Source organism: Pleurodeles waltl, chromosome 8 (genome assembly GCF_031143425.1).
Source record: "Pleurodeles waltl isolate 20211129_DDA chromosome 8, aPleWal1.hap1.20221129, whole genome shotgun sequence".
NCBI classification, from domain to species: domain Eukaryota; kingdom Metazoa; phylum Chordata; class Amphibia; order Caudata; family Salamandridae; genus Pleurodeles; species Pleurodeles waltl.
This window is the reverse complement of record NC_090447.1, coordinates 1511521049-1511547279: the sequence shown is the minus strand read 5'-3', so window position 1 is coordinate 1511547279 and position 26231 is coordinate 1511521049. Positions and strand designations below refer to the sequence as shown.

Below are 26231 nucleotides of genomic sequence, written 5' to 3'. Positions count from 1 at the left end.
TGAAAAACATTTGTGCATGCTCCCAAAAGTTTACTGCACTTCAAAAAGTAGAATTGTTAGGCCCTGGCTTCACTTTTGCTCCTCTCCCTTCTTTGTGTTTACACGTCTTTCACACATCACCCCTCCAGATCCTACTCATTGGCTACCCATTTGAAAGGTGTGCAATAAATACAAAGGTTAAGCATTTCCAAGGCGTGCTTTTCAGCTCTCCTGAGTGATTTAGATGTCTCTGGATTTGTGGATTAACTCTAGGTTGCATGTGACTTTGTTGTGTTATGACTTTTCCCGTGAGTAAATTACATCAGTTTATTAAAAGAGCTTTGTGAATTGCATCCATGGAAGATCTTGTGGGACAACATGTTTGTACTACTGTGGACCCCATAACTATCCCAACTCCTGTTTGAAGCACTTTCAGTATTAGACAATCATTAACTTTATGTATTTATTTTAAATATGTGTCTAGTGCACGCCTAACTCTGGAGTTACTGGGCACAGCACGGTCCCTCAAAATTACATATTGATTAAGAAGATAATCAGATAGACTTCAAACCTTTAGAAAGGTGATCAGGGAAAACGTAAGATTAAAAATAAAGACTAACCTTGCAGAATCAGGCAATCAGGCAGTGGTCTGGAGATCAGCTAAGCCAGAAAACAAAACAAGCATTGGCAAAGCCAATTGGTCTCACCCGTGCAAGAGCTATTGGCTTTGTCAATATGTTTTAGCCACGTTGTACACCAGCATGGCAAATAATTATTGGCATAGAGATGAGAGGAGTGAAGTGTCATAAAGTGGAGTGGAATAGAGTAGAGTAGAATGAAGTGGTGTGGAGTGGAATAGAGTAAAGCGAAGTGCCGTAGAGTAAAGTGAAGTGGTATAGAGTGGAAGGGAGTGTCAGAGTGGAGTGGGGTAGAGTGGAATAAAGTGCTGTAGAGTGGAGTGGCGATGAGTGAAGTGGCATGGAGTGGAATAGAGTAAAGTGAAGTGTTGTAGAGTGGAGTGGAGTGTGGTAGAGTGAAGTAAAGTGGCTTGAAGTGGAGTGGCATACAGTAGAGTGAAGTTGTGAGGAGTGGAATAGAGTAGAGTGAAGGTGCGTAGAGTGGAGTGGCATAGAGTAGATTGATGGAGAGTGGAGTGTTTTAGAGTGGAATACAGTGAATGGGCAGGAAATTGCAGAGAGAGGCGGTAGAGAAAGCCTAGGCAGGGTTGCTTCCAAAATGAAACCCCCAGAGCACAACATTATTGTATCAATTGCAACATCTAATGTCTGAGGTGTTACAGGTATATAACATTTATCCGAAGGATGTTCTAGGGCAGGTGTCTCCAACCAGTTGATTGTGAGCTATCAGCAGCTTGCAGTAATCTTCGGAGTAGCTCCCAGCCTCCAGTTCATTTTTTACTAAGAAGTATAATAAATAAGTGTTGCGTTTTCCTTTCAAAGTTAAGGAAAGGCTATATTTATTTTACATTACTAAAAGGCTGCAGATAGCAGAGCCTGATAATGAGCAATACTCCTCTCAGATTTATGACCCAGGCAATGTTTAATTTGAGCTGGTGGTTTCCGGTGTGGGCACCGGCACTTATTTTTGAGGGCCAGCACTTATTTTTCTGCCTCAAGCATTTACTGCGAGTAAAAAAACACATGAGAAAGACGGAGGAAGAGAAAAGCAAAAAAGCGTTACAAAGGGAGAAAGCAGAAAGCTGCAAGAGTGAGCTGAAGGGGCAGGGAGTGGCTGTAAATGGATTAAAGAGGCCCGAGATGGCTTTAGGATTACGCTGCCTCAGTATTCCGTGCTCACACATTTAATTGCAGCAGCCGCGTGTTTCAGAGAAGATGTTTGAGCACCGGCCCATTTTTATTTATAAATTAAGCACGGGACCCAGGTGGAGCACATAGGTTCAGAACTGAAGCATTGAGATATTTAACTTTTAAGTCATTCTTAACTCAATATTGAAGCATGAAAACAAAATGATATTTCTGAATGGGTTTAAATTAGAGCAATTTAAAATGAAGAGTTTACTTAATGATTAAGTTAAAGCTTTATTTTAATTTTCGCCCTTTTCAAAGTGTCACATTTACTAACAGCAGGCGTCTTGCACCCAGTGGCTGGCAGACACAGTGCCACATGTATAACTGAAAAATACAGTCATTTTCTTTAAATAGGAAAAATTTGAAGTAAGGGAAAAACTTTCTATGAAACAATGTCTTAATGTTATTTTCTACTTTAAATTAAGCCAATTAAGTACTCATGTTTCATGAAGTATCTTTGTTCACTTTAAATTACTCATATTTAAACAAACACCTGTATTTTCCTGATATAAATATGGCACCATGTCTACAGGCCACTGGGAGCCAGATGCCTGCTGCTTGTAAATACACTTTGACATAGGAGAAAAATAAAAGGATGAGTTGTATGTAATGCATTATAAACAAAAAAGTTAACTCTTCAGTTGCATTTTCTTCCGTTTCAAAGTGTCTCATTTACACACATCAGGCTTCTTTCTCCCAATGGCTGAAAAACAGGCTTGATAGTTATAACTGGAAATACAGCCATTTTATTTTTAATGGAAGAAATTTAAAGTTCAGAAAAATGTTCCATCAAGAGCAGAAAAATGTTCCTTATTATGAATATTTTTGCAGAACATTTTTCACCATTTTAAATTTCTCTCATTAAAAAACAAGTTTAAAAAAATGGTTGTATGCTTCTGTTCTGCATGTAACAGTGACACATATGGCAAAAGGTATGTCCTGTGCCACAAGTACATAGAACACCGGCTCTGTTAGGATGGACACAACACACATACACACATGTTCATACATCCCCACAGACCTCACTGACGCACACACCAGCCCTATCATAGCCCCCCAGTCACAGTATGTTGTTCAAACCATAGTTTTGCGTTCCATGGATAGTAGGTGTAGAGTCAGTGAAGCTGGGCGAGGGGTCTCTGGTAACAATGTGCAAGTTACTTGGCCTTCAATAGCTCATGATGATTTTCACTGATCAGAAGTAGCTCTCATTACAGAAAAGGATGGAGACTCCTGCTATAGGGAGTTGAAATCCTACGTACAAAACAAATTCTAAGGGGGGGGGGGGTCAGTCTAGACCCAAATATTGACTAATTATACCAAGTTACCAGTTGTTTTTAAATGCCTTTCTGCAATCTACTTCTGCTAAGGTGCGGCCAGCTATCACTTCAAAGTGGTCTTTCTTTGTGCTGAGATTTCTTGGAGGAGTGGACGGTATTGCAATATTTTCATTTTAACCATATTTTTTTTTATTTCCTTTGTAGCAGAAAACACCCATGGACACTATGGTCTCATTCCTTTTATTGTGATTTTCTCCATTTTAATGCTGGCAGTTGTAGGTAAGAACATGCTTAATTTCTTTACCCTCCTCTTTGCAAGTTATGCACAATGATGCCAGTATGCGGTGAGCCCTTTCACAAGGGCTTGGCCTTACTATATGTTCAGGATATCAACATGAAGTATAATGTACCTAGATGGGACTAATTTCCACAGCCAGTGTTTATCCTGGAAATGTGGTTTTGATCTGGCCATCATTGGGTCAGTTTAAGGTACCTCTGTTTTTTAGAAGGCTGTGATAAAAATATAATGGTGCAAGGCAGTGACAGAAGCTGTAGAGTTTTCCTCTTAAATTGTTTACCGTGTGTTCAATAAAAGAGCTTCTTCAGAAGTTATATTGGTATTTCCATTTCCCTGGCTGCATACTAAAGGCCTTTACTTGTCTTTATTTTAACTAGACTTTCTCAACTCTTATTAGCAGTAGGAAAGCACCATGGAAGAAAGTTAAGAAATTGTGGTTAAATCTTTTTATGAGCCTGTAATACAGGACATGGCACATAAAGCAGCAGCCAAACGAAGCACCGAGTGTAGCCCCTTTGGCTGGTCTGCCACGTCACCTGATGCTGCAACTAATGGGTAACCACTATACACATATTCAAGAACTCCGATACCCTAAGCACCGAAGGGCCTAAGATACAAGCACTGCAAGTCCAAAATCCTCAGTTCTAATGTATAAAAAGAACAAACAGGTTTGCAGTGCACAGTATTCACATTGTGACTCTTTGCTACATAATTAGATAGGGTGCACCCCTCATTCTAGTAACTCACAAGGATACATATTCATGGTTTGTGACAGACTGCTACTGTGGTCACAAACTGTAGTTTAGATACTGATACCGTTTAGGACAGCTTTTGCTTTGTGAATGTAGGCATCGGGGGAGACTGCTTACCAATTTACATAGCCATTTTTGGAGCTACTCCTCTGATGCCTACATTATGTACCCCACAGTTTGATATCCAAGACTTCGGGTTTACCAAATTTCAGAACCCCTTATTTCGGATGTCAAAAATTCAACCCGGTTAAGTAGATGAAATAGATGAAAGTCAAAACAATACCCTTTCAGGCTTTGAGTGCCTCATAAATTATGCAAAAAAGAAGCAAGGAACTCTGGGTAGTTCACAAGTTTAGGTGGAGAGCACCGTACAACACCAGTGACGTTCTGAATCTGCTAACCTCAAACATCTGTTTTTCTAGCAGAGTTTTGGGTATAGGATTAGCAGTGATATCCATGCTGAGCTAGAAAGTGACAAAGTCTCTTGCCATTTATACAGCAAAGTCTTTAAGCATAGGATTAGCTAGTACCATGCATGCTAAGCCTAAAAATGCAAAATCCTTTTACCCCTTCAGGCACAGTATCACAGCTTTGGACTGGTAAAATACCATCCAAGCCAACCTGGAATTAATTAAAACAACCCCTGAACGTGTTTCGCTATTATTAGGAGTTCTTCAGAGAGGTTTAGCTTTGTCCAGACACAAGATAGCACCCTCATTAGTCAAAACAATACCCTTTCATGCTTAGAGTGCTACATCAGTTATGCAAAAAAGGGAGCCAGGAATTCTGAGTACTTCCCAAATTTAGGTAGCGAGTAGCTCATATATAGAGCACCATAAAACACCAGCAACACTCTAAATCTGCTCACCTCGAATGTCTGTTTTGTTGACGCCACGACAGAGACACCTCTCCATTGCTTCCTGTTCCTGAATGTCCTCTTCCTCTCCCTCCCCACACCCCATCCCTCCATCACCTCTGCTGCCTGTAGATCATCAGTAACTCTCACCCCATGGTTTTTCACATTTGAGGGGAGGGAAAAGCCCTAGCTCTCCTTATGACCCACCCTATGATCCCCAAGCCCCATACCTCCTCGAGCGACTGTACATAGTGGTCCCTCCAGTACCTTCCAATGCTAAGTGGCATGCTTAAGCCTGCCAGGGACATCTTTAAAGAGCTTGTGAAGGTGGAAATAGTCACTCGTCTGGTGCACAAAAAGTTCAAAGCTCCGCCCTCTTACCCACTCTACATTAGGGGCAGGTTACCCCTCCGTTTCCCTAGTTGCCCCCCCCACCCCAGACTGGAGAGTAAGAAGATCGGTGCTGGTGGTAAACATGTTGCAACACAATCTGCCACCAATTGACAATTCCATAGGGTTTCCCTTCTAGTATGACCCAGCTTACTGGGATTAGACGGAGGACCTCATCCAACATCTCTCACAGCAATTTCAAAAGAAGGGGCAGGAGTTGGTGGCAGAAGGGAAAATCATTTCAAGCACCAGCACCCGCTGTACTCTACATTTTGCGGACACTGCTGCTCACTGCATAAATACTAGTGTCCTTCGACACCGCCACGCATGACCAATGATGCCATCAATTATGTCATTTGATATGCCATCAGCGATGTCCTCCATGATATGTCATGAGTAATGTAATATGTGTGGTCATAAGCAGTGGACAGCGGGCACAAGTTATAGTTAGCTGAGCAAATTATAGCTGGAGAATTCCAGTGTGTTTTTTGTTTTAAAATAGTTTTTGTATTATTACAAAGTGTAACTATAACGTCTCTTTAACCTTTGTTTAATTTCTAAAGTGTTTTTTAAGTTAAAGCAAGACGTTACGAGATCTAACTATAACACCACTTAACGTTTGTATTTTTTCAGATAGATAGATGGATAATTACTGTGGTGGCGATAGCACAACAGTTTTTATAGTTCGGTCAATCTTTCATTAGGAATAACATTTTTAGTTTTGCTAATAACTTCAGCACTGTCTGTTGAATGTGCACAAAATTGTCCTTAATAAAAGTTCATCCACTTCGTCTCCTTCTTGAAAAGTTCACTCTTATCCTTCAAATGAGGGCCAAGAATAGCAGGGAGGGACCCCAGAGCATTGATTTCCCATCTTAATTTCCATTGGATTGTTTGCTCCCCAATACAGAAACAGCTGAGCAGAATTACACCAAATTTCGCAGAAAGTAACAACCTCACTCAAAATGTGTGCTTTTCATTAGTCAGTACAATCTGCAGTTTTTGAGAAATGAGCGTAGCCATGAAAGATGTTAACCACCAGTAAATGTTTGTGACATCTGGACCTTTTGGGTGCAGATGTGCTCGGTCTGGTCACTATAAAGGGGATTTCTCAATCCTGATTGGCTGGCCACAACATGAAGAATACTTTGTGGCAGCCATCATTGAACTCAGGGACATTGGTGGTCATTCTGACCCTGGCGGTCTTTGACCGCCAGGGCGGAGGACCGCGGGAGCACCGCCGACAGGCCGGCGGTGCTCCAATGGGGATTCCGACCGCGGCGGTAAAGCCGCGGTCGGACCGGCACCACTGGCGGGGTCCCGCCAGTGTACCGCCGCCCCATTGAATCCTCCGCGGCGGCGCAGCTTGCTGCACCGCCGCGGGGATTCCGACCCCCCCTACCGCCATCCAGATCCCGGCGGTCGGACCGCCGGGATCCGGATGGCGGTAGGGGGGGTCGCGGGGCCCCTGGGGGCCCCTGAAGTGCCCATGCCACTGGCATGGGCATTGCAGGGGCCCCCGTAAGAGGGCCCCTACATGTATTTCACTGTCTGCTGCGCAGACAGTGAAATACGCGACGGGTGCAACTGCACCCGTCGCACAGCTTCCACTCCGCCGGCTCGATTCCGAGCCGGCTTCATCGTGGAAGCCTCTTTCCCGCTGGGCTGGCTGGCGGTCTGAAGGCGACCGCCCGCCAGCCCAGCGGGAAAGTCAGAATTACCGCCGCGGTCTTTCGACCGCGGAACGGTAACCTGACGGCGGGACTTTGGCGGGCGGCCTCCGCCGCCCGCCAAGGTCAGAATGAGGGCCATAGTCCCTGCATGCTGAAAATGAATAAAAAAAAACATACAAGGAGGGAACGCATGCGGCGGGTCCAAAAAAAAAAAAAGGGATATATCAGTTAACAAGTACAGTCACCATGCACAACAGTGCATCACTGAAAAAAAAAAAAAATGCAAGTCTGAAGTCTAAATTTAACTTCATGCTGAAATATAACAATTAAAGTGCCCTGTAATCCAGAAGGGACAGATGGACATGCCCAGGTTTCGGGTGATATAATCCTCACCTCTGTGACCTTAGTAGAATTTAAACTTTCCTTCAAAATATCTAGGACATTTTGTATTGTATGGCAGGCCTGAGGGATCAGATTATGCATATCCAAAGCTTACATACCACCCGTGTAGCCATTTCTGATATTGGCTTTATAGTAAAACCTATTTAAAGTTGACTCAACAGACCTGTCTGCTGACTTAAAAATACCCTTCAACCTACCTCCAAGAAGAAATGCTTTTGAAACTTGGTTGTCGTGGTAGAATGAGCAGCAACAAAGGAGGTATCCATCCATGTCTCCTGCATCCCCCACATGGCCCATTCACTTAAAGTGGGTGACAAGACCGCATTATGGGGTTTTTTGATTGAAATTCCCTGGGTCTGCCTTCTTGCTTGCAAGTATCGCACCACACACAACTTTGAGTTGTTGAGCGATGGATATAGAACCGTCCAATTGTTTGACTTGGTATACCTAGTGATGGTAAACTTCACCTCTCCTGAGGCAGAGGATCGGTCTGGTGAGTCGAACACCAATACATTCAACAAGAGAGGAGGCATAAAAATGTAATATCATGTCAATTCTCAAAACAGAGGTTTCCTCAGTAGGTCAGTATTGGCAGGCTAATCACCAAAAGGTTAAAGGATCCTATTAGCATTACATTTTGGAGTATTTAGGTCTGTGCGGTTTTCTTCTCCCGACTTTCGAAGCTAGGGGTAAGCTCCTACTGAGTTGCCTCACTGACAAATGTCCTGCTGAGATCGCAGACCTGAAAGAACCAATGTTGGAGAATGCTTCTCCAACCCTGCCAATTGGGAAAGAAAATTAAAAATAAAAAAAAATGTTTGCACTTGTGGGAAACACGAGTCCCTCCGCACTACAATTGCACCAGGCTACCTACTCTGATTGGTATCTCTTCTGAGTACCTGAAGCCCAAGTTTGCTTGGTACAGAAGGAAGCCTCCTGCAAAATGCCTGGCAGATACCACTATTGGCTGAAGTGCCCGAAACCATAACAGTCAGCAGATTGTCCACCAAAAGGGGATGGCACTCACCTCCCATGCCCGAAGGATTTCTCTTTGAAAGGGAAGCATGATCTGTAGGGCTCAAGACATCTCCAGAAGAATGGCAAACCAGGGTTGCATCCTCCAGAATCATCCCCCAGCTGATGGAGGGGAGGTGAAGCATAATTGATGCTTTCGTTCCAGTTCTGTAGAAATGCACCCACTTGAGCTGCTTTGGGTCTTGTCTCCAGCTGAAATATTGTGTGGAACTTGTGCATTTGGTCTGGATGCAGATCAGTCTCTGAAAAAGAGGACCCATCTGCTTCATAGTTGATGGAACACCTGGGGGTGGAGGTGCCAGTTGATTGAGTTCTTCGGAAGGCTTGTCTTCCAATCTGCTGCTGTCACTCCCTTCTCCATGCAGTAGTGCCAGAAGTCCTTGGTGATGTCCGTCACTGAACTTTTGATCTAGTTCCTTCCAACTTGTTGGCACACTGTACCCCAAACATATTGACCATCTTCAGGAGGATGCAAAATCACATTCTCTTCTTTGGCAGACTGTATATGGCAAACACACTCCTTCTAGAAGTTGATTGTCTTCTTGAGACCTTCAACCCTCTGGGGAAGTTTCTCCACAAAGACTTCACTGGCTGGCATCTGATTATATCATGATGTCTAGAGCTGAACTGAAGATCACACAACTGTTTAATGTCTCAGTGTGCTTCAGCTACTAAATTATCTCTGTCTTGGCCTTCTCTAACAGTGGAATTTCCTCCAACTAAGAGAGATCCTTCTGCACATGTTTGATTTCCAGTTGCTGTAGGGCTTTGTAATGCAACTGGTCCATGAAGAACACTTGGATCGATGGATGGTATGAGGAGCCCTACAATTTTAGCGGGAATTGAAAGGGAAATCCATGCAATCACACTGCTCAGCTCCTTCTTTATTGAGGTGATCTTGAGGGGTAAGTCCAGGGACGCGCAGTGTGAGTCATTTGTGAAGCCAAGGAAGTCCATCTTTTTCTAGGGGTTCAAGTCTAACTTTTCTTGATTGATTGGGAATCCCAAATCCTGCTGAAGAAAAATAGCCATATATGCCTGCTGCAGCACTGTGTGTCCAGAGTCATAAATGTGAGGTTGCCCAAACTGATGTGTAATCTGCATCCTCATGCCCATAACCATGCCACCACCTTTTTGGGGGTCTTTGACCATTACCATGGTGTTGATGAGAAGCCGAATGACATTAAATGAAACCTCCACATAGCATCCTTCCAGAGAAGCTAAAGAAGACGCTGTTGGGAATCGTTAGAGAGCTACTTTCAGGTCCATCTGGGCTAGTCACTGCTACTGACTGAGGAAGTTTCTTAAAGATAGATTACCCCATATTGAAATGTCTGTAGACCAGCTATACATTGAATTCACACAGGTTGATGACTGGTGTAGGAAGGTAGCCTCTTTCTAGCCTTGTTACCCCCACTTTTGGCCTGTTTGTGAGTGTATGTCAGAGTGTTTTTACTGTCTCACTGGGATCCTGCTAGCCAGGGCCCAGTGCTCATAGTGAAAACCCTATGTTTTCAGTATGTTTGTTATGTGTCACTGGGATCCTGCTAGCCAGGACCCCAGTGCTCATAGGTTTGTGGCCTATATGTGTTCCCTGTGTGGTGCCTAACTGTATCACTGAGGCTCTGCTAACCAGAACCTCAGTGTTTAAGCTCTCTCTCTGCTTTTAAAATTGTCACTGCAGGCTAGTGACTATTTTCACCAATTCTGATTGGCACACTGGAACACCCTTATAATTCCCTAGTATATGGTACCTAGGTACCCAGGGTATTGGGGTTCCAGGAGATCCCTATGGGCTGCAGCATTTCGTTTGCCACCCATAGGGAGCTCAGACAATTCTTACACAGGACTGCCTCTGCAGCCTGAGTGAAATAACGTCCACGTTATTTCCCAGCCATTTTACACTGCACTTAAGTAATTTATAAGTCACCTTTATGTCTAACCCTCACTTGGTGAAGGTTAGGTGCAAAGTTACTAAGTGTGAGGGCACCCTGGCACTAGCCAAGGTGCCCCCACATTGTTCAGGGCAATTTCCCCGGACTTTGTGAGTGCGGGGACACCATTACACGTGTTAACTACATTTAGGTGAATACCTATATGTAGCTTCACAATGGTAACTCTGAACATGGCCATGTAACATGTATAAGATCATGGAATTGTCCCCACAAGCCAAATCTGGTATTGGGGTGCCAATCCCATGCATCCCCGGGGCTCCAGCATGGACCCCGGGTACTGCCAAACTAGCTCTCTGGGGTTTTCACTGCAGCTACCGCTGCTGCCACCCCACATACAGGGTTCTGCCCTCCTGGGGTCTGGACAGCCCAGTCCCAGGAAGGCAGAACAAAGGATGTCCTCTGAGAGAGGGTGTTACAACCTCTCCCTTTGGGAATAGGTGTTAAGGGCTGGAGAGGAGTAGCCTTCCCCAGCCTCGGGAAATGCTTTGAAGGGCACAGATGGTGCCCTCCTTGCATAATCCAGTCTACACCGGTTCAGGGATCCTCCAGCCCCTGCTGTGGCGTGAAACTGGACAAAGGAAAGGGGAGTGACCACTCCCCCGTCCATCACCACCCCAGAAGTGGTGCCCAGACCTCTGCCATCTTGAATGCAGAGGTGTGAGGGCACAATGGAGACCTCTGAGTGGCCAGTGGCAGCAGGTGACGTCAGATACCCCGCCTGATAGGCTCTTACCTGGTTAGGTAGCCAATCCTCCTCTGAGGGCTATTTAGGGTCTCTCCTGTGGGTTTCTCATCAGATAACGAATGCAAGAGCTCACCAGATTTCCTCTGCATCTCCCTCTCCGACTTCTGCCAAGGATCAACCACTGACTGCTCCAGGACGCCTGCAAAACTGCAACAAAGTAGCAAGAAGACTACCAGCAACATTGTAGCAGCTAATCCTGCCGGCTTTCTCAACTGTTTCCTGGTGGTGCATACTCTGAGGGCTGTCTGCCTTCACCCTGCACTGGAAGCCAAGAAGAAATCTCACTCTACACTAGGCCTGAGGTCCATTAATGGTTCGCATTCCACTTTTGGAGTATATGGTTTGTGTTGCCCCTAGGCCTATTGTCTCCTATTGCATTCTATTATGATCTACAGTGTTTGCACTACTTTTCTATCTGTTTACTTACCTGATTTTGGTTTGTGTATATATTTTGTATATTTTACTTACCTCCTAAGGGAGTATGGGCCATATGTACGAAAGCTTTTACCCATAGACACAGAATGGGTAAAATACTTTGGTACATCTGGCCCTATATCCTCTGAGATATTTTTGGCACATTGTGACTAAAATAAAGTACCTTTATTTTTAGTAACTCTGAGTATTGTTTTTCTTATGATATAGTACCTATATGATATAAGTGGTATAGTAGGAGCTTTGCATGTCTCCTAGTTCAGCCTAAGCTGCTCTGCTACAGCTACTGCTATTAGCCTAAGCTGCTAGAACACTACTAATCTACTAATGAGGGATAACTGGACCTGACACAAGGTGTAATTACCATCAGGTACCCACTATAAGCCAGGCCTGCCTCCTACAATTGGACAGTTTGAATACACCACACCTGATACACATACACACATCACATGCACCTACACACACCATTATAAAACACCCTCCCCACACAAACCACAATAGTTTGTGACAAAAACCACATACAGAGACAGCGATGACCCACAAACCTATTACTTAGCACTCATACACCATAGGCACATGTACATTTCACACTCAGCACACACCACACAACTGCACCATCAACACTACACACACATCACTACTGCACACTAACATCACAACCAACCAGCTCACACAACTAAGCACCCCACACACCCCATCAAGCACCAAACACTCTACCCTTGGCCACAACACCCTCCCCCAAACCACTACACAACCACCATGTCCCATCAAAAACACCCATGGTTCACAGATGAAGAGTTGAGGGTCATGGTCGATGAAATTGTCAGTGTAGAGCCACAACTTTTAGGACCACAGGTCCAGCAAACCTCCATAGCCAGGAAAATGAGGTTAAGGTGGAGGATCGTCAACAGGGTCAACTCAAACGAGGACATCAGGAAGAGGTGGAACGACCTACGGGGGAAGGTGCTTTCCATGGCATCACAACACCAGATTGCCATCAACAAGACTGGCGGTGGGCCCCCACCTCCTCCCCCAGAGTTCACATCGTGGGAGGAGAAGGTCTTGGACATCCTTCATCCAGACACAAGCAAAAATGATAAACATAGTGATGAGAGTGAGTCCAGTTGCACCCCATTGCACATAGCCCAGGTTCCACCCATCACCTCACAGGGTACACAATAATAAGCAAAGAATAGGTCGAACCATCAGCTGGGTGGGCTGGTATCGGGCGGGTAGTGTCTCATTTAATGAGAGCTTAGATGAGAACTTCGAGAAAAAAAACTTTGAGAAAGTTGTTTTAACCCGTTGTTTGAAACCCTATTTACTCATACATTTTTGTAACTAATTGCATTGACCAAGGTCTTGAAACAAATTTAGGGAATACCTTGCCAAATTTTGTTTTCAGTTTTTCTTGAAAGGATCACATTATTCTGGTCTACCTTGACTTTAAACCCTTGCTTCCGGGGCGTGGCCAAGATGGTGGCGTGAGCGGATGCGTTGGTCCGAGCTCTGCCGCCTAGGCCTCCGACATCGCCTTGCGACCCCAGTTTTGGAGGTTCTGGGGTGCCTTGTTGTTGCGCCCGGTGCTGCGGACTGCAGCGTGCCCCAAGGGAGTCTGGGACGCCTGCGGTGGTGACGGGCAGAGGAGTGGTGCAACGCGACTGGTGCCGGTGCCTGTAGCAGGCAGGTGCGGCGGATCGGGCCGTGTGGCGGGCCTTAGGCCTGGCGGCCACGAGTGGTGACACAACAGGGATCCAGGAGGGTGCTGCGGTGCAGCGGGGGCGCGCTGTGGCCCCGATGTGGAGCTGATCGCCTGGAGCCCTGGGAGCTGCTGTGGCTGTCTTATTGGGCCCCCTGGACGGGGGGGGGACAAGTGGGCCGGTGTGCTGCTGCGCGGCCCGGCTTAGGCGTGACGCGGCCTTCGACGGCGCAAGGGCCTTGTGGCCACTGATCGGCGGTGCAGACGGCCCGCGGTGGGCCTAACTGGAGCCGAGGTACGTGGAGACGTGGAGAAGTGACGCGATCTGCCCGGGAGTGGAGAGGTCAGTGGCTGCTGGTAAGAGCAGTAGGCGTGGTCCCCGGTTGAACATGTGTGGAGGCTCCGGCTGAGTTGGTTGCACGGAGCAGTTGGAGAGCTGGAGTGATGGCGGCCGCTAAAACCAAGCGGGATCGGACTGTCCGAGACATGCTAACTGGAGCTCGCCCAGTGCCGGGTGGGGCACCTGAGAGGTCGTCAGCTGCAAGGTCCCCAGAGGCAAGAAGACGAGGAGGCTCTGGTCACGAAGGGCTTCCTTACCTCCCTGTTCGACTCGCTTCGGAGTGATTTGCAGGAACTACGAAGGGACATCTCTCAAGAGGTAAAAGAGCTGCGAGTGGAGGTCGCCTCCCTGGGCGAGCGGGTGGCACAGGTTGAGGATGGTGAGATCTCCAGTGGGGAGGAGGTGGCAGATATGCAACAAGAATGCATTAGCTTGCAGGAGCAACAGGATCTCTTTCAGCTTGCGGTGGAGGACTTGGAGAACCGGCCCGCAGGCATAACATCCGCATTAGAGGGGTGCCGTCTGGGGCTGAGAAGGAGGACATCGGAGAATTTGTGGTGGAGCTGTTCCGTTCAGTTCTGGGCCTGGAGGAGTCCCGAGAGATTATGCTAGACAGAGTGCATCGGGTGGGCCGTGCTGGAGGAGATGGGGATCACCCGCCGGATATTCTGGCATGTGTCCATAACTACGGGCTCAAAGACAGCATATTGCAACGGGCACGTAATCTTCCGCAGATCCAATTTAGAGGGCACCAGCTCCAATTATTTCAGGACCTCTTGGTACGGACTTTGCTGCGGCGGCGTGAACTTAAGCCCATTACGGAACACCTGCGAGCACATAATGTGTCATACTCTTGGGGTCACCCGTTCCGCCTTATCTTCCGCTGGGAGGCGCAGCTTTGCCAAGTGAAGTCAATATCGGAGGTGAACCGGATATTGGGCCTGGTGGGGGATGGCCAGGATCTGGGTGCGCAGCTGGGTCTGGGTGGCGAGGATCGTCCGCGCTGGAGGAGAAAGGAGAGAAGGAAGAAGCGGCAGCGGCCTACCGCGTCGGAGCAGTTGTCGGAACGTGGCAGCTGGGACCAGTGCTTAAGAGAGGGGTGCCTGAGGGCGGCTGGTCAGCTTCGGGTCACATCATCGCAGGCCTAAGGGCTGTTTGAGAGGGGCCTGGGCGGTGGGATGGTTGGTCCTGGTTGGCGAACTTGAGAGGGTTTTATGGCCCAGTTGAGACTTTTCCCTCTTTGGAGATGAGTGCAAGAGGACTTTTTTGTTGTGAGCACCTGTTGTGTGCAATGGTTGTGTGTTGGTGTGCTTCCTTGGGAGTCTGGTTTATGAGTGTCTTAGCGGATTGGCCCTGTGGTTTGGAGGGGCTAAGGCACTGTGTTGGGTCTTGGTCTCTACGGGGGGCTCCTCCCCTCCTGAGCGATTCTTCTTTTGTGACGCATGGCAGTTAAGTGTCTAAGCTTGAATGTCTGCGGTCTCAACAGTCCGACCAAGCGGCTGGCGATCCTGTCGGGACTCGAGAAGTCTGGGAGCCATATCTGTCTGTTACAGGAGACACACTTATTGCACAAGGACACATTCCGCATGCGTTCAAGATGGTTCCCCAGACAGTTCTGGTCTTCTGCAACTACAAAGCACGCCAGGGTGGCAATATTGCTCTTGAGGTCCTTCTCTGGGGAGGTGGTGGGTAAAATACATGAGGTGCAAGGCAGGTTTCTTGCTATTAGAATGAGAGTTGGCGCCTTCTCCTTTACTATAGCCTCCCTGTACGCTCCTAATACCCAGCAGGAGACCTTTCTGAGGCAGGCTGTTTCCCCGATGCTTAATTCGCCAGATGGCGCCATTTTGGTGGGTTGAGATTTTAACTTGGTGATGCATAACGAGCTTGATCGCTTGGGTCAACGATTTGGGCAGACTGGGGCGCTGTCGGCGGCTGGGCATCAGTGGCTGGCTGAATGTGGCTTGGAGGTTGTATGGAGGAAGGCGCATCCCACGCTTCGGGATTATTCCTTTTATTCAGCGGCGACCAAGACGTATGCACGGCTTGACTTTTTTCTGGCCTCACAGGAGTTTGTTCCCCGGGTTAGGGAGGCCACGATCGAGCCCCGAGCCTTGACTGACCATGCTCCCATTACTGTAGAGGTCACCATGGATGTAGGCCGGGTGGGTACTCCAGGCTGGCGTTTCAGGGACTCCTTGCTTCAGAATGGGGAAACGGTGGAGGTGATCCGGCGTGCGATCACGGACTATCTCAGTTTTAATGATGATGGGAGACTGTGTGGGAGGCCCTGAAGGCGGTGGTGAGGGGCGAGGTGATGGCGCTGTCCGCTAAAGATAATAAGGCAAGGAGAGAGATAAGGGAAGAGTTGGAGCAGAGGGTGGCTGTATTGGAGCGTTCCCATAAATCCATTGGTGCACCTACAATCTGGCGGGAACTGGAGAAGGTGAGACAGCAGTTGAAACGGCTAGATTGGGACAGGGCGGAGTATGCGGCAGCGAGGCTCAAGCATAAATATTACATTGGGAGCAATAGGTGCGGGAAGCTTTTAGCGCACTGGCTGCGAGTGCAGCGTCGATGATAAAATTGGTCCGTTCCCCTTCCGAAGGGAGGAGTGCACGAGTGATCAGATTGCAGAGGCGTTCGCGAAGTTTTATCGGGGGTTATACACGGCCGATGAGCGGGATGGCGAGGCTCTGGATTCTTTTCTGGATGGCATAGCAATCACCCCTTTGGGGGAAAGGGAGGCGTCTTTCCTGGACCAGCCAATAAGATCGGAAGAGGTCATATCATCGATTACTCGCCTAAAGGTTAGGAAGTCCCCTGGTCCTTATGGTTTCACAGCACTTTTTTATATGACCTTTTGCGTAGAACTCGCGCCGCTCTTGGTGCGGCTCTTCAAGTCCTTTCGGACTTCGGGGGCCTTGACACCTAGTATGTTGGACGCTACCATTGTTGTTATTCATAAGCCAGGGAAGTGCGCCTCATGTAGGCCGATCTCGCTTCTGAATATAGACGCTAAACTATTCACCGGAATCCTTGCCCATCGCCTTAATCCTTATATGCCGGGTCTTGTCAATGCAGACCAGTCGGGTTTTATACCGCACCGGCAATGCGGTGACAATACGAAGCGGCTTCTACATCTGTTAGACAAAACAGATAGCTCCCGCAGGGAGGCACTTTTCCTCTCTATGGATGCGGAGAAGGCGTTTGACAGGGTTCATTGGCCCTCTCTTTTCCGGGTACTGGAGCGTTTCGGACTTGGCCCTGGTTTTAGATCTTGGATCCGATGTATCTATCATTCTCCTAGGGAGGCGGTCCGGGTTAATGGCACGCTTTCTTTGCCGTTTCCTGTCGGGCGGGGGACTCAACAGGGTTGCCCGCTCTCCCCCCTATTGTTTGCGCTCTACATGGAACCTCTGGCGCAGCGTTTGCGGGATAGCCCTTTGGTCTCTGGAGTGAAGTTCGGCGGGGACCAACATCTCATTACCTTGTATGCAGATGACGTGATCCTCACCTGGGCAGAGCCCGCAACTTCGCTGCCTGCGCTCATGGAGATAACTGCTGAGTTTGGCCAGGCTTCTGGATTTCGGGTGAATATGCAGAAGTCCCAGGTTCTTGGCTTGTATGTAAGCTCGGAGCATGAGGAGGACTTGAGAGTTAGATACCCCTTTCTTTGGTAATCCTCGCGGCTTTCCAATCTAGGGGTGGACTTGGCGCCTTCCGCTGCAAAGGCGGCGAGCTTGAATTACACAAAGTTAGTTCGTGATGTGCAGCAAGACCTGCAGTCTTGGGGGCGACACAAACTGTCATGGCTGGGTAGGGTGGCGGCGGTGAAAATGACAGTCTTGCCGCGTATACTTTACGTGTTCCAGGCACTTCCTTTGACTCTGCCGCCTCGGACAATAGCAACTCTGCAATCAGCGATTCTGAGATTTGTGTGGGAGGGCCGGCCGGTGCATCTTCCGCGACGGGTTTTATATCGCCCAAAGGGGGAGGAGGGGTTGTCAATTCCCTGTCTTTTGCAATACTTTTAGGCGACGCAGTTGCCTTTCTTGTTGGAGTGGAGCCGCCCACTTACGGAGAAACATTGGTGCTTCATGGATCAGGCGGTGGCAGGCTCCCATATATTGAAGGAGCCCTGGCTACGGCGTCGGCACAGGGTGGGGGGGCTCTACTCTTCCCTGATCACGGGCACAACATTACGCATTTGGGATGCGGTGGCTTGTAGGTCTGGGCTCACGTCGTTTCCGTCTCCGATGACCCCCATAGGTGCGAACCCTGACTTTGAGCCTGGGCTTTGGGAGGACTGTTTGAGACGATGATACGAGGGGGGTGCAAGAGGGTAGGATGCCTTTTTGATGAGCACGGGGTGCTGTCCTTTGATCAGATGAGGGAGGCATATGTTTTGACAGAGGCGGATCGGTTGATGAACTATCAGATCCGGTATTGGGCCCTGTTGCAGGCTAACAGAGTATTAATAGATAGGCCTCTTACGCCGTTTGAGAAATGGCTGCTGCTGAAGAAGGATGATAAGCGAGTAATTTCAGAGCTTTACCGGCTTTTGCAGGGGGAGAGGCACCCGCCTAAGACCAAGGGGCAGCTGAGATGGGAGCGGGAGCTGGAGAGGGAACTTTCGGATGAGGAGTGGGATAGTATATTTTATAGAATACATCATACGGCCTATAATGTAGCAGGGACGGAGACAGCATATAAGGTGGCCTCCTACTGGTATTACACCCCAGCAAGGATACATACATGGGACCTCAATAAGTCTAGCCTCTGTTGGAGAGGGTGTGGTGGCACGGGCATGCTTGTGCACTTACTTTGGCATTGCCCCAAGCTCAAGCGATACTGGGAGAGCATTATAGATGATATTGATATGGCGTTCCATACTAAGATCCCTAGATTTCCAGCGTATATCTTGTTGGGTCTGCCCAACCCCCTCACCTTTCCCCTGCGATCGATAAACGGGAGGCAGATGGCCCTAGCTCTCAATGCGGCGCTGCAGTTGATCCTAGCACTGTGGGGCACAGATAGGGTTCCGTCACGTGTCCTGGTTGCAAAAGCTGTGGTTTATCCTGGCTATGGAAAAGCTTACACTGGCCTCTCAGCAGCGAGTGGGTGAGATGGGCAAGCTGTGGAGGCCGTTCATTCAGATTCTATCCACAGAATTTGCAGAGCTGACATGCCCGACTTATTTGAGAGTTCTGTGGCTGACCTGAACACTGGGCAGGGCTCCTGTTGGGAGAGATTTCCGGGAGTACCGGGGCTGTTTGAAAGCGTTGGGGCGGGGGAGTGGAGATACAAAGGGAGGACATGGACTCTGGAAGGGAAGCACTGTTGGTGTGTTATTAGTTATATGTATGTTTGGTTTACCATGTATGGAGTTCGCAGCTTAAAGATTCTGTCCGTCAGACAACTGTTCATTGGACTGCAGGCAAGAGGCAATTGGCGAGGTCCCTTTTGGCGGAGCTCAGGGACTCAATGGAGGGCCCTCTGTATGCCGTTATGTTGCTTCTTTGCTGGGGTGGGGCATTTTGTCTGTCATGCTGTGATGTGTTGTATTTTATATGCTTCTATCTTTAACCCAATAAACAGATTTGAAACATAAACCCTTGCTTCCCTTCCCGTAATGGTACTTATTCTCCTGTTTCCCTTTTTGTTGTTTTCTCTTCAGAGTGAGTGGCTTCTCTCTGAGTTACCTCTCCCCTTCCATTGTTCCCCTTCTTTTTTTCACACTGATGCACTTGATGCTGTTTTAGGACTCTCTTCCAATCCTGGAAATTGGGTGGCTGCCTACCCTCTGCCCCTCTTAACATCATTCTCCCCCATGTGACCGGATATAAATGCTTTAGTAATGAAGTTCACTGCATGCCAAAGAGAGACCATTCTGAGAATGTGTCCCACAGCATTCGATGCATATGAGCAGCTTCTGAGACTCCGCTGAGGGAAACAGGCCACCTCTTCCGTGCCACCTCCTTGGGGCTCAATGTGGACTTCACCCTTGTAATCCATATTTATGCAGCAACAGAAAAAAAGCAAAATATCTTTAGACCAAGTTAGATATGCAATTTTATTTGTTGACATAGTACACTTTTCATGAATTGTCATTCTCAAAACTAAAAACACATTTGAGTTTTTTTGGCATTTTGTCCTATTTTTTGCTATTGTTTGCTTCCACTTCCATCGAACCAAGACCTTCAAGAGGTTCAGCTCGGTTTATTATTATTTGGTATCCTGGGCGAGAGGGGGGATTTGGGGGAATGGGGCCTGACTGGAATAATGTCTATGAATGGCTTGTGGTACTGGGCCTTCAAGCACTTGAGCCTGGCTCAAGAGTGACCTCTAGTATCCACTTCAATGTGCTAAAGTGTGCAGACAGAGGCATGCACAAATGCAGTTTATGTGCCTTCTTGCATTAAAACTAGATCTCAAGGCTGAACAAATGCTTGTTGCGTTTGGTGGGATACCCACTCACACTCAGTTTCATCCCTACTCTCCGACTTACTCTTTAGCCTTTCCCCACTCTCCCATCCTCTTCCATTTTCTCTTTTCCTGTTTTTTCACTTCTTTTCCATCTTTCTTCTTGTTCCTATTCCTACTTAGATTTCTGGTGAAAAAAGAATGCAACACCCTAAATACCTTATCCTTAAGTTTTTTTTGTTACTTCCTGTTTTTTCCTATTCTGCACATACTATTTTGGGGGAAATGTTTACTTCTGGTCTTGGTATAGGATCTTCCTTTATTAGGCACTTTCTTCTGTGATTTTGGATATACTTTTAATCTTTTTTCTTTTTTATGTATTTGATAATTTGAGTTTCAGAGTTTGTATCCTCATTATTTTTTATGATTTTTATATAGGATTTCTTCTATACCGGGCATTTTGTATAAACCCATTCCAATGGTTCATTCGACGTGGCATTGATGCTCAGAAGTCTCCAGAAGAAAATAATTTAAAGTCTGGTAAGATGTTAATTTCCAATAGAGACCATTATTCTACCACTTCACTTCTGTTCACCACCAAAATAAAACCCATCTTCCTTTTAACCATGAGCCTATTGCTAAAATAGAAACTGCTCCCATCCGTTTTTGAGTAGTATAGCCATCTATAATTCAGCAGCAGTGGGTCCTGGTGCCTCTGTGCCTACTGCACAAGTGAAACTCTGTTTCAGAGGCTAATGCTCAAATGCTGTATAAATTCTCCACTCCCAGAGACAGAGTGCGGTCCAAATTACACGCACTGAGTTCAAGTTGTCTGGAATGCCATTCTGCTGTCTGGTTCACTTGACCCGGTATGTACTGGGCATTTCACTGATATTTTGTATTTTAGACCGTGGTTCCAAAAGTCTCTGTCTAAGTCTGTCAATGCCTTGGATTTTGTGCTGCCTAGGCGATTTGCGTGGTCGACCGTCAACACGTTGTCCATTTTCAGAAGAATGGAACATGAGACATGTTTGCTGCCACGCTCTTCACTGCAAAGGATCACCCTAGAAATTCCAAATAGTTGTTGTGTAGTGTTTCTTTGTTTCCTGACCGTGAACCACCTATGATAATAGCCTCACCGCTGTCGACTTGCATCTAACTCGATGACAAGATCTTGGGTCATGCTAAAGATGTCTCTACCATTCCAGCCCTGCATATGGTTGAGCCACCATCGGACCTCCATCCGAGTCTCCTGAGAGAGGTTCACTTCCTGAGCATACGTCAAAACCTTCCTGAGCTGCATCGCTTTCAGGCGCTGAAGAGCTCTGTAGTGCAATGGACCCAGGAAGGTGTGGCCTGGATAGAAGACGATAAAAAAAACTACAATTCTGGCCAGATGCCCGAGAGAGATCCTCTCTTTAGCTAGCATTTTGCATAACTGTCTGCATACGGGGAGCATCGTTTTCTGAGGCAGTCTGTGGTGAATGGTGTCTATTTTGCACCCCAAAAAGACCAATTTCTGGATGGGTGTGTACTCTGACTTATGGATGTTGACAATAAACTGAGGTCCAGGAAGAGGGACATTGCCAATTGAATCTGAGACAGTAAGGTGTTCCGATGTTGGTGCATTAAAAGAATGTCATCAAGGTAGACAATAAGGCGGTCATTCTGACCGCGGCGGGCGGCGGTCGCCGCCCGCCATGCGGTCACTGCCAGAAGACCGTACCGTGGTCAAAAGACCGCGGCGGTCATTCTGACTTTCCCGCTGGGCTGGCGGGCGACCGCCAAAAGGCCGCCCGCCAGCCCAGCGGGAAAGCCCCAGCAACAATGAAGCCGGCTCCGAATGGAGCCGGCGGAGTTGCTGGTGTGCGACGGGTGCAGTTGCACCCGTCGCGATTTTCAGTGTCTGCTTTGCAGACACTAAAAATCTTAATGGGGCCCTGTTAGGGGGCCCCACGACACTCGTTACCGCTATCCTGTTCCTGGCGGTGAAAACCGCCAGGAACAGGATGGTGGTAAGGGGGTCGGAATCCCCATGGCCATGGAGGATTCCCTGGGCCATGGGTAAACCGGCGGGAAACCGCCAGTTGCCCTTTTCTGACCGTGGCTTTACCGCCGCAGTCAGAATGGCCAAGGAAGCACCGCCAGCCTGTTGGCGGTGCTTCCGTCATTTTAGCCCTGTCGGTCGCCGACCGCCAGGGTTAGAATGACCCCCTAAGTCTGATGTCCCAGGCACACAAGCATTCCATGACCCAAAGCACCTTGGTGAATCACCACAGTGCAAAGGAAAGACCGAACGGAAGACAGACGAACTTGAAGACTTGTCCTTTCCATTCGAATTGCAAGAAACACCTCTGGGGGTGCCGTAATGGAATGGTGAAGTAAGTGTCTTTCACGTCTAGCCTCACCAGCCAGTCATTTTGGAGAAGGATATCCCTGAGCCTCCATTTTGAAGTGGCGTGCCACCCACTTGTTGAAGTCTTTCAAAGTGATCACGGGACAATACCATGTGTCCTTTTTCTTCATAAGAAAAATGTTGCTGAAGAAACCCCTAGGGTGGAGAAAAGAAAGCACTATTGCTCCTTTTTGCTAAAAAAGCATAAAGCAATCCCTCCTGCAGAAATACTAGGGCCCAGGGATGGAATATTTGGTGAGGTGTCCCTTCATTGTTCTATATGAAAACCCCAATGGTTGAAGTACCCACACATCATCTGTGACCTGGGCAAACCATCATGACCTGCCTCCACCCCCCCCCCACCTCTTGTAGAATAAAGAGGGTATTGCTTACTGTTAGTACCACCTGGAATTTTGCTGCCTCCCTGGAAGACTCCTGCCATTACCACAGGAGGGGAAGAAACCCTACCAAACTTCTTTTGTTCCTGCCACTGCATGGAGTGTCTCATTTAGCGTTTGTGGGGGGTTGAATTGTAGGCACTGCCGTATGAGTGCCCCTACCTCTTCCACCTCCTCCAAAAACCTTTTGCCGCATACTCTGCTCATGGACTGTTGCACTTTATCGAGGGAGGAAAAGTGGTCCCAAATTTTTTGAGCTCTTTAATAAAAGGATCTCCAAAGAGACCCCCTTCTGCCACTGGTCCTGCCTCCATGGTAGCTAGTTCTCCCAGTTTAGGTTCAATTTTATCTGTAACGATCTTCTGCATTCGGTAGATAACACAATTTGTGTTACCAGGAAACATAGTACTCACTGAGCTCAGGCAGTGAGAATAACTGGGTCAATCAGATTACCAGTCTCATAGGCCTCTTCGGTCATATCCAGAATTTATGTGAAGGAACCCAAGATATCAAGGTAATTTGCCCTGACAGAAGTTCCAGGAATGGTCTAGGCCCTTCTTAAGGTGTTTGATGAATTTAGTAATAAAGGTATCCATTTTATTGTCGATCTCAGGGATACAGGCTCCTTTCCTAGCCAACCAGGGTCTAGGACATTCTACTCTGTCTTCCCAAGGCCTCTTTGTTCATAGGTTTATGAATGTGGTTGCCGACACATCTTGCTACACTAGCTGTTGGAACCCAGTCCACAGAGCAGGGGTGGTTTATGTCCTCTGGATCTAACCTGTCCGGAGGTCCCGCTGAATCTTGAGGGGTATCATCACTCTTCTCATTCACCCTGGGGCATTGAAGTCACTGTCTTGCCTCTATGGTCTGCTGGGACCAGATTCATCAGCAGAATCCCAACCCGGAATATCTGAATCGTCCCCGGCACCTGCATCCATTCCCTGTGGGAAGGAGGTATCATCATTGGGAGTATTCCCAGCGTGGGGCTCCACATCATGAGTATTAAGGTCTAAGCGCCTTTTCAAGAAGGTTTTGTGCAATCTTTGGAATGCATGGGAAGGTGACGAACAAGCCCTAGCCTTGGTTGTGGGTTTGTAAGAAACTTTTCCCCTAAGGGTGCCCCAAGTGTCACCTGGAGGCGATGACCCCTGTTCTTCCCTGCCAGGGGTTAAAATTCTATGTCTGGTTGTTAGTTCTAAGGTTCGCCTACTCATGGGCTCCAAGGCTGAAGAAATTGCTTTCTTTAGAGAGGCATCTATAGTGTCCACCAGCTCCCTTAAGGATGGGGATAAGCATCTGCTCTTCTTCCGATGACTCTATATAGTTATTGTCTCTACCTGCCGCTGTAGTTCATGTGCTATCAATATATTATAGTGGCCTTGGAGATGTAAGATGCCCTTCCGAAGAAGACAACACAGCTTGTAGTTAAGAATGCTTGTTCATAGGAATGTCTGTTACCGGTACTAGTGTTTATTGATTGAAGGAGGGCTGCAGTGGAAGAAAGCCCTCTAACGATCACAGGCTTCAGGTGAGATAAGTTCCTCAGTCGCAACCACTTAAGCTGGAGCTGCAAAAGCTAGGTTTGCTGGGGATTCGCCATGCGCACTCGTTGAGATAATGGTCTTCCCTTCGCGGCCTAACGGAAGGAGGAGACAAGGCGTGCTGAGGTGACAGCACCCCGACCTAAGCGAGCACCCTGCGTCACCTACTGATGCTGAATTATCACCACACGCCCCGTGGTGGTGCTGATACTACACCACGGTCCTGATTTTGTTTATTTCGTCTACAGCTGGGCCTGCAGCTGCTTCCTCCCCCGCTTCCTGGTTATGGGCATGCAGCTCTCCCCCCAGGGGTCGCGGGATTAACCATACGCCCCCAATAATAGATCTGAGGAGAAGTGTGGCTCAATGGTTAGAGCGGCAGACCCTGATGCAGAAGTCTGGCCCAGGACCAGGGTTCAATTCCCGCCTCAGCGGGTCTTGGGCTAAATTTCCTCGGACCTGATAACTCTCGCCTCAGTGCCAATCTAATCATGGGTCCCACTCTGTAACTCTGGGCAATAGCTTGCTTAATCTCCACAACGGCCCCAACAGCGCTGGGATGCCTGGCTTCACCTTGGGGGTGCCCAGGAGTGGGCACTTCACAGGGAAAGCCAGGAAGGGTTCCACAGTGGTATGCGTACAGCGCCAAGATGCCCGGCTCACAGGGTAAAAGTGCACTATACAAGTACGAAGTTTACAGTTTTATTTTTTTATTTTATTTAAATGTTCTGTGGAAGAGCATGATTGTTAGGGAAACAACCTGTAGTGTAAAATCTTTAATTAAACAATACTGAACAGCGTTATTACTAATTAATTTTTAATCATCACCTTTAAATCATTTAGGAAAGAAAAGCACTTAAGTGGCAGGTGAGCAGTGAAGGAAGAAGTGCTTTTCCTTGGTGGATGATTGGAAATGGCTCCCTCTTTTGTTACTGGCCGCTGTGTTGAACTGAGAAAGACTCATGGGATATGTAGTCTTTTGCTAAATGTTATACTGGTTGTTTTCTATGGGCTCCTGAGGCGAATAAAATGAAAGAAATGCATAATCCGAGCCTCCGGTTGATAGAATTTTCTTATAATTTCATATGAACTATTGGTGAATAGTATGTATCTTACCAAATTATAAACCCTTGAGATGAATAGAGAAAACAAAACACCATTCTTGCAAAAATCTGGATAAATTCATGTGTCCATATCATAGTTTGTTTTGTAAACACACACACACACACACACTCTAGAGGTAAGCAAGGGATTATTAAAAAAAAATGTTTCCACAGGCCGCATCAGCTGAAGCTCTGCTGCCCGAAACCCGGTGGTTCCCAGCGTCTTACTAGGATAAGAAAACCTCATGGTGCCGGACGGGGCTTCTGCCATTTTTTCTTGGTTGCCCTACACCAGCCAATGTGTAAAAGACCCTCTAAGATCCTGAAAGCTTCCTATTGGTGCTAAAGTAAACATTAGATAATAGCCTGGGTAGATGTAGTGACCCTGTTGTTTATTGCTGGTTGCCTCACATCCACCAACTTCTAAAAGACTTCCTGGAATTCTTAGATCTTGGGCTAAAGTAGAGCCTGAGATAATAACAGGTGTAACTTTAGCGGCCTGTGCATTAACTACGTCCCCTATAAGATACAACCAAACATAGAGATGTCACGATCAAAATAACCTGAGTTCCCTGAAAGTGTTGTTAATCAGCTTTACGCCAGGCGCACTGGGCCATCAGGAGTAAATGGTATCCATGATGAAGGGTTAGGTGCCGTCCCTGTTTATTCTTTCTTTGGTCTAAATCTCAAAATTTTATCT

At 47.4% G+C, this 26231-nt stretch overlaps 1 protein-coding gene across 2 annotated transcripts in view; it reads left to right on the top strand.

Annotated features, from left to right (window-relative positions):
• The window catches only part of LOC138248844 (uncharacterized), a 347922-nt gene that overhangs the window by 124937 nt on the left and 196754 nt on the right, over positions 1-26231 (top strand). The window contains exons 4-5 of one of the 2 annotated variants that reach the window (XM_069202796.1): positions 3296-3367; positions 20530-20631. In XM_069202796.1, coding sequence (XP_069058897.1) covers positions 3296-3367; positions 20530-20631 — 174 coding nt within the window. Of the gene's footprint in view, positions 1-3292; positions 3368-20529; positions 20632-26231 lie in introns of both variants that reach the window. The other variant, XM_069202795.1, reaches the window with a different exon arrangement.